Here is a 9,050-nt window from a genome sequence, read left to right as displayed (position 1 = left end):
CTTAGAGCATGCACTTTAGCTTAAGAAATCAAGGCGATCTCCCGTTAAGTCTTGGAGAATAGTCCTCTAGCAACACAATGTACACAAATTTGCAGGCCAATGATTTTTGGGAGGAGGATATATTTCTTACTTTGTCATTGGTGGTTGGACTTCCCTCGTGGAAAGTACAGAAGAGCAAACAAAATTTCCACTATATGAAAAGAAACGGATAGTCAACCAAGCTACCGAAGTAAGTGTGTTTTAAAAAGGATGAATGATATTTGGACCCACTCAATGTAAAAATACACAACCATTGGTTTTATTTCATTGGGAAGAAGAATGAGAAGCAAGAAAGCAAACTGGTATATGCAACAATGAGGATTCACTACTCTGTTTCAACGAATCATGCAATCCTCCTTCTCAATGTAGAACTGACACACCTATGTACATTGTAATTGCAAAGTAAACCTCCAACATACGAGTAGTGATACTCGTCTTGGAACTGCTTTAAATTTTATTTTCTCAACTTTAAAAAATCTGCAAAATTTAAGACATTCTATCTTCCAAAGGTAAGTTTTGCATGTGGTCCAATTGACAGGGGACTTACTTTGTGGCCTTGTCAACTAAGTACACCAAACACAGGATTACTGGTTTTAAGGAAAGCCACACTCACACACACAATTGGGTAACCACCCTCCAAGACATTTGTCATTGCACGCACCACTAGATTGTTGTTTTTTCAGTTGAACTTCTATAGAGAAGCCCAGCAGTCAGCAAAGGCTTGTCTCATGCATGATCCATGGATCCATCAGTTTGCATGGCCATGGCCATTCTCGCTTTGGGAAACTGTACTTGCTGTACAACCGTCCATACGGTGCTTCTTTGGAAGCCAGCGTTTCACCTCCATTTCTTGAATTGAGTAGAAGTCAAGACACTTGGGATGGTGATGATCAAGTTCCGTCCGGACAACATGTAGGAGCAGCAAAGTCTGCAGCAATTACATGAATAGCAATTACATCTTCACTCTTCAAACTAATGCAGAAACAGATGAAGCTCACGGGCTTACTTTGGCTACACTGCCACAAAGTCGGATGATGCCTTGCATGTGGCTCCAAGAATTCAACTGCATCTGCTTCTCCCACTCAGGAACAACAATCACAGCATACCTGCACACACCATACTGCGACTAGATGCTATTGTACTGTGCACGTTTATCAAAATTCAGTTTGTTTCATCATTGAAATGTGTGACAGCTCAAAATTACATACTCTGCATGTACTTGTGATGGATGATGCCTGTATGTGATAAAGTGAGCTCCATACTGAAGCCCTGTCCGAACAATCCAGTTTTTTCTTCTTAGATGAGAGTAGGCCTTGTAGTAGTGCAAAAAACCCTGTTTTCGCTTCAGCATTAGCTGCCAGAGGTCATCATTCTTCAGAACCACATCCCCCTGCCATTTAATCTTTCAGTCATCAGCCAATAATTAGGTAATCAGATTTTAAAAGAAAACAAAGGTTGATATAAAGGTTCACCATCAAGCAAAAGACCATTCAATCCAGGTATAATCACCATTTAGAAATGGGGTGGCCTTGGCACCCCATTTCCCGAATGGATGTAAAGCGTATTGTGAAGCTTCTGCCTTTTAGAAAAGAAACCTCAACAAAGATGTTTATGTTCACAGCATGTGAAGGTTCACGGTCGGCAGTCCAAAAATGTGGCACATTTTACTCCAGATAGTGTTCATATGATGCACATCCGGCCATTTGGAAGGAAACCAGCAGCTTTTATCAGGTACGGGCTACCCATGGACCAGATAATTAGAGCCACTCCACATCTGCAGGCTGGTTCAGGTCCTGCGCACTCTGCAGGAGCTTTACCACCAGCCTGGGTAGGCCAAACAGGCAGTAGGCAGGCCGGAACAGGGTACAGGCAGGCTGGGTACGAGTACTTACATGATTATTTCTCAAATCCTTTTGAAATGCAAATCAGGCAAACACGGACACCTTCGTGCTATGTGGGCACAGAGAGACCGCCATTCCTTTGAACTGGCACAACCCGTACCTTGCAACATTGGTATGCTCTCACTAAGGTTTCCTCTTGCACAAGTCTTCCTGGACAGGCACTAGGCTTCCTTCCAAAGATTCTATTAATGGGGAATGGAGAGTACAGAAAAAACTTCACATGAACCCTTTATTGGTTCCAGTAATGGGGAATGGAGAGTACAGGAAAAAAAAAATCACATGAACCCTTTTTATTGGTTAGAGCTACATTTCCTTTAAATTTCCAACGATTTTCAAACAATTCTACTGTGAGATTTGCACCATGGTCCATGCCCCACATGAATTATGCAATTTTACCTGCTGTCTTTTGCAGCAGACTTCCAGACACTTCAGTTCATAGCATAGGAAGAAGGCCTCCTCCAAACCAAGCTCGTACAGCAGGATCTCTTCAGTTCTATCTCTTGATACATTCTCCTGGCATGGTGAACCGTTACTGATGCCATCACCTTCAGAATAAAGCAAGAAAAGAAAAGGATCATTTGCTGGCATGGCTGCAACACCCATATGCCTATTGCTGCTGTTGCATGCAGCAGCCCTTCCACGTTGGACTCCAAAAAGAGGGAACTTACTGCAAGAAAGGGTAGCTTGAGGTCCTACAAGAATAGGGCGTCCAAAGCAAGCACTGTTTAGAAGATCAGACTGATGTGCATCAGCTTGCAAGATCACAGCTGTTTGGGCAAGAAAAGACTTCATAGGCAACAAGGACTGCATCTGTTCATAGACTCCAGAGATGGGATTTTCCAGCATAAACTCTTCTGCATTTGAGTACTTCCATCGTGGCCCAGACATTGGCTCAGACTCTATAAAAGAAAAACAAAAATCAAAGTTTGAGTCTTCACAAATTTTTCGATGTATGTGAACTTCATTAACTTTTGTACAAAAAGATGTGATTGTGGTAAGTAACCTTTTTCCCATTTTCTAAACTTCTTTTTCATCTTTTATATACACCAATATTCATTCAATAAAACGTCTATATTAACATTTGATAATGATGTAACAAGGGTTGCCCAAGCAATCTGAGCATTTCACTTAATTAAGACAAACAACACAATGAGAAAAGCATGTGCTAGTGTATGAATTAAGCTACATGATTATGGTGGATTAAATGTGACATTAATCAAGGTTAATGACACGACTCATAACACTTATGTTTCTACTAAAATGACAAGAGATTCAACACATGAAATGATGCAAAAAAGTATGAAGCAAAAGTGAGCCTCATATAGGCTTTACAAGAACGGTTTTGTAGTGGTGGATTTGGGTGAAAAGAGTGGAATGTTAGCTGGGCTAAAATGATAAAGTGGTAGAGATGATTGAGGGCCTAAAAGAGGTAGATTCCAAACGTGGAGAGATGCTAGGAGATGCTCCTAAATCAAGGGGAAAATAGTAGGCTAGATGCTTGGTAAATGTGCTTCACCAAAGAGCACTTACAGCAAGGGTTAAATGGTAGAAACTGTCAAAATACGCAGCAGAGATGATAACCAAATCTGAGACCACAAGAGCAAGTAGAGTGCAGAAAATAGATAGCACAAGAGAAGGAGAGAGATAGGCGTGTAACTCTTCTCTATACACAAGATCCCAAAATGAAAACAAGATACAATGGTGTGGGAGCCATGGGGCGTCGGCCTATTGAAAAGGCAGCCGACTGGGCCTACATGTCCACGACCAGCTCCATACACGGTTGGCCAGCATGCATGAGAGGTCGGGGACCAGAAGCGGCAATCGGCCAGCATCCAGAACCTCCTGACTAGCAGTCGGCCAGTATCTGAATCAGCCAGGGTGCAGAAAACTACCTCCCACACCTGGTAAAAATAGGGAAAAATGGGGAAAAAATACGGGGAGTGAGGAAAAATGAGAAAACACCTACAAAGGGCGGGCACACCCACAACAGAGGCCCCGGTGTCTAATAAAGATAGGAAATGACTTCTAACACCCCCTCTCAGCTCCTGGCTGCTGTGAAATCAACCCTAGGGAGCTGGAGTGCCGCCTGAGCGTAGCCTGAGGTAGAGACTTCGTGAAGAGGTCCGCCGCATTGTCCTCCGTCGAACAATAAAGTAGCAAGATGTCACCAACCAAGATCTTATCACGTACAAAGTGATACTGTATCTCTATGTGCTTGGTCCGGGCATGGAAGACCGGGTTCCGAGCAATAGCTATACAACTCTGGTTTCACACTGGATGACTGTGGGCTCCTTCTGTGGAAACCCAATCTCGCCTAGCAGCCTCCGCAGCCACACAACCTCGCAAGCAGCACCACAAGCAGCCGGCACTCTGCCTCTGTCGAAGATAAGGCAATAGTTGGCTGCCTCTTACTGCTCCAAGAAACTGCTCCTGAGCCGAGGGTAAAGCTGTAACCTGAAGTAAATCTCCTCGTGTCTGGATCTCCTCCCCAATCTGAGTCACTCCAACCTTGGAGTCTGACTCCATCCCCTCCTGTGTAAAAGAGTCCTAGATCCTTCGTACTCTGCAGATACCGCAAGATCCGCAATCCACTTTTGCCCTTTGGCTTTGCATCTTTGGCTTCATCTTTGTCTTTGTCTTTTCCTTTGCCCTTTTCCTTTTGATCATTCTTCCATTTGTAGCATTGCTTTTTGATATGTCCCTTCTTGCCACAATAATGGCATTCCAAGTCCTTTTTGGAGCGGGACTTGCTCCTTCCCCGTTCTTGGCTTTTACCCCTTTGCTGGGATCTCCCACGTGCATTCATTGCATTGGACTTTCCAACAGAGTTGTTCTTCCTGTTCATCTCCTCTTGAAGAAGAGCACCCTCCACATCTGCATATGACAGCGTAGCATTTGAATTGCTAGTGGCTGTCCTGAATGTGTCCCAACTCTCTCGCAAAGTGCATAAGAGAAAGGTGGCTTTGAACTCATCGTCCATTGCCAACTTTTGATTGATAACTTGGCTAACAACACCATTAAACTCATTTAGATGGGCTGTCATAGACGCCCCTTCCTTCATTTGAAGACCTATGAGTTTCTTCAACCAATACACTTTGCTTGAGGCACTTTGCTGGGCATACAAGTCCTGCAATCTTTGCCACATTCCCCAAGTTGTCTTCTCTTCACGTATGCTGAAAAGTAAAGAGTCTGACACAGACAACATGATGGTAGATCTTGCCAGCTCATCCATATCTTCCCATTCTTCAGCAGTAAGAGAAGCGGGCATTACACCCCTTTCTTTGATGGGCTTGTGCTGCTTCTTCTGGAGCAACACATTATAGCACTGGGTTTGCCAAATGTCATAATTATGTAAGCCTTCAAGCTTCTTAATGTGAAGCAATGAAGAGCTCTCACCTGTGGTTGCCATAGCAATATGCAACCTTTGTCAATGCCTGACTCCCTGCAAGATGTGCAAACACTGCACCAAAGCACACAAAGTGCTCACAGTTGTTCTCCCAAAGTTTATCTCCCACTGCGGAAGCATGAATGCAACTCTACTCCCACTGTATGTGATAAAATCACCAAAATCTGGTTGCTGCAGATTTATGACAGCACCTTAGATGTGCTCTGTTCCCCTTCCAAAACACTGTACAACAGTGCTAAGTGCTCACCAATGATGTACCAAATCTGTACCGGCAAGTACAGCAGCTGAAAATGAACCTTTTGCTCACTCAAATCAATGTACAGCCATGTCAAAACTTGTACAAAGTTGTACCAAATCTGTACCAGTAAGTACAGTAGCAATAAATGCTCTCCTGGCTGTCCAAATGAGTGAAAATCAGACCTTGACAGTCCTCACCACTGCATACAACAGTCCCGGACAGAAATTGAGCAAAAGCCCCTTGATTGCAAGTGGATTTCTGAGGGTTCAAGGCATAAAAGTCTTCCCTGCTGCTTTGCCAAGCTCAACAAGCATAAAATCTTGAAAAGCCCCTTGATTCAAGATCAATTTCTGATCATACATGGTACATTAATGCACATGAAGGCATCCAAAGTCTTCACAATGCTTCCCCCTGGCCACATATACATCCAATACATAAAAGCCCCTTGATTTACTGGCACATTGAGTGCTTGACAGGCATCAACACATTGCCCAAAGCATCAAATGCCAATGCGTGCATGCAAATCAACCCAATTGGCACAGAAGCCCTTTGATCTGCACTTCAATCTCCTGCAATTTTGCCCCAAATGTGAGATTGCTCACATCATACAGCATGTATGAATGCCCAATGGCACAATTACATCAAAAGACCCAAATTTTGACATCCAATTTCCTGCAAATTGATCCTGAATGTGACCAATGTCACCCAATTTTGCCAATTTTGCTCAAAATCTGAGCCATTTGGACCTGTACCTGCTCAATTGATGATTGTACCTGCTCAATTGATGATTGGACATGCAAATTCCAAAATTGAAGCAAATACCTCAGGCAATTTCTGATTAATGTTGCAGAAAGGGAGGAGTCGTATTGCTCTGATTCGTGAACTGATGATGCTGCTGCTGTTGTGCAGGTATTGAGAGGGCAGCTGTATTCGTGCAGTTGAAGGAGCTGTATTCGTGCAGTTGAGAGCAGCTGTATTCGTGCAGTTGAAGGAGCAGTATTCGTGCAAGTTGAAGAGGCTGCGTGTGGGCGGCGGGAGCTTTACGGGGACATGTAAACGTGCCGACGGCGCTCTGTGGTGGCAGGTTGTGCTCGCCCAGCCTGGCTTCGACGGCTCGCTCGTAGGCGTGTTCGCCTGAGTATGGATGCCCGCATGCCAGCATGCGCGTATCCGCCCAACACCTGCGTGCGCTAGTTCTGCACACGCAACTCTTCGCCGCCTCTGCCTAGTGGTCAGCGCTACACGCGACTCCCTCTTGTGGCCAGGCGCTGATGCCCAACGACTCGTGGCCAGTTCTGCACACAGGTTCGCTGCAGCCACCTTTGCGCACAGGAGAAGACGACGTCGATTTTATGCCTGCATAAAACTCTTCGACGACGGTACAGCCAGGCTGATGGTGATAATCGAGTTGCCGTCGCCCGCCTCAGCTGCAGCCTGCGTAGCAACTCCTGCACTCTCCACAGACTGCGTGTTGCCCTACGCTATCTGCTAAGCAAGTCCAGCTAAGCTTTGCTCAAGAGTCGACAAGCTAGCTTGGTTGCTGCGCTGAGTCATGGAGGGAATTATCAAGAATAGCGACATGATATGGCCTTGTATATTATCATGTACATGCTGATTTTTCTTTTCTTTTCCTTCATTTAAGGGCACTTTGCCTTTAAGTGGGAGGTTGTTGGGGTAAAGGCATTATGCCCACCCTTATAGTGTGTACTAGCCCATGTGTTTTATAGTACATAGTACACTTAGTACTTTTAATGTACTAAGTGCACTATGTGTACTTGAGCAAATATACATGTGTGATAGGGGAGTCACACACTCACACTTGATGAGTTGACTTATCCCCCCACGTCTCTCTCTCTCTCTCTCCCTTCTTCTCTGTGTATGTCTCCCACATGAAACCCTAATAATCTCCCTTCATTCCTTCTCTAGGTCCTCAACGGCGTTGAAGTGTTTTATGTGTGAGTGTTTGTTTCACCGCCCGTCAGGCCGGTTTCATTGGGATCTGCAACCGATCTCTCAAAACCAGTCCGAACAAAAAAGGAATCAATCTTCTAATTCCAGGCTTTGGGAGCCTGCTTAAGACCATACAAGGCCCTACGCATCAGACTCCTCTTTCTACTCTTCTTTGATTACTAGTGGCAGGCTCAACCTTAGGAAAATAGCTCACACCTTCCCATGAACCAAACATGGGTAAAGATAAAAATGGCTAAGATGACCTAAACTTGAATGTCCTCCCATAATCAAAGATAGGTACAAAGCTTGAAATACAATGGTTATGATGACCAAGGTGAGTTTACCATACACAAAAGTGGCTATCTCCTAGATGTCCATATAAAAGATGGTAAATCAAACAAAAAACTCTTGGTTTACAATGACATGAAAAAGTGTACCTACGCTTAAACAAATTTTAAAAAAGATGTGAGAGTCAAAAGGACCAAGTCCGTGGCCATCAAAAAGCATAATCATAATCTTCAAAGCAAAGGTTAGCCTCATCGGTTGCCTTGACGGAGAGTCTTCTTCTTTCTTCTCTTCAGCAAGATAGGCCTTTTGGACCTTCTTTGTAAAACAAAACTCCTAGAGATGTCCTTGTTTGCCACAAAATGTGCACCCAAAGGTCTTCTTGGTTTGAAGAGTGGCTTTCAAGGATGAGATTTTCCCTTTGACAAAATAAGCACCATCAAATGGTACACACTCTTCCAAGAGAGAAGCTTCAATGTCAATGACAGATGGAGTATGAAGATTTAGAAGAGTTGTGACAAGTTTTGAATATTCATCGAGATGTGACACACTCTTAATCAACACAACAATTTTATCAGTTGTGGAGCCTTTTGAAGCCCACAGAACTTCACTAGGAGACTAATCTTAGAGTGTTTACATGTAGCAAGCACCAAATAATTTGTCAGGGATTTCCCATGCATCTTGAGATGTATTAAAAGTGTAAATGCAATGTACAAAAGTGTCATCCAAGTGTTCCCCTAAAAGGCCTAGTGTCTTGTCATTCTTTATATCCCATTATGCACTACACTCTCTAGTAATAAGTCTTTCCTCCTTCCCTTGAACAATGTTCCACAAGCCCTTTTCCATGAGATTAAACTTCACCTTGGTTTGCCAAGTGTGAAAGTTCTCCCCCCTAAACTGTTCTCTCACCTCACTAGGAGCCATAATAGCAAGGTCTTACCTCTTGCAAGAGCAAGGGCAATGTCTAATGCTTCACAAGTTTGACTCAAATTATTTTAGTGGTGAAAATTAAAACACAAGTACTAAACCAAATAATTATGACCACTTAAAGTAATCCCCACAAGAAAGCTAATAACCCATGTCTTCTTTCATATCCCCAGTCCCATACAAATGAAGGTTTGATGCAAGATAAGCACTGAAACCTATCCTAATAGCTTCTTTATAATACCAAGGTTTCTTTGGATTCTGCAACCTTCTAAGTGCTCTATTAATGCTTCTTCTAATGGGCAGC

General features: G+C 43.6%; 1 protein-coding gene across 2 annotated transcripts in view; it reads right to left on the bottom strand.

Moving 5' to 3' along the window:
- Nucleotides 1-473: 473 nt before the first annotated feature.
- Nucleotides 474-9,050, bottom strand: part of LOC147627424 (tRNA-splicing endonuclease subunit Sen2-1-like) — a 30,684-nt gene continuing 22,107 nt past the window's right edge. Inside the window, exons 2-6 of one of the 2 annotated variants that reach the window (XM_086814312.1) lie at nt 2,609-2,839; nt 2,337-2,485; nt 1,248-1,429; nt 1,046-1,145; nt 474-967 (exon numbers count right to left, since the gene is read on the bottom strand). In XM_086814312.1, coding sequence (XP_086670438.1) covers nt 788-967; nt 1,046-1,145; nt 1,248-1,429; nt 2,337-2,485; nt 2,609-2,839 — 842 coding nt within the window. In that variant the 3' untranslated portion in view covers nt 474-787. Of the gene's footprint in view, nt 968-1,045; nt 1,146-1,247; nt 1,442-2,336; nt 2,486-2,608; nt 2,840-9,050 lie in introns of both variants that reach the window. The other variant, XM_086814313.1, reaches the window with a different exon arrangement.

The sequence above is a fragment of the Cibotium barometz genome, chromosome 20 (assembly GCF_041138505.1).
Source record: "Cibotium barometz isolate CiBa-2024 chromosome 20, ASM4113850v1, whole genome shotgun sequence".
NCBI lineage: Eukaryota > Viridiplantae > Streptophyta > Polypodiopsida > Cyatheales > Cibotiaceae > Cibotium > Cibotium barometz.
This window is presented reverse-complemented; position numbering and strand designations above follow the sequence as displayed.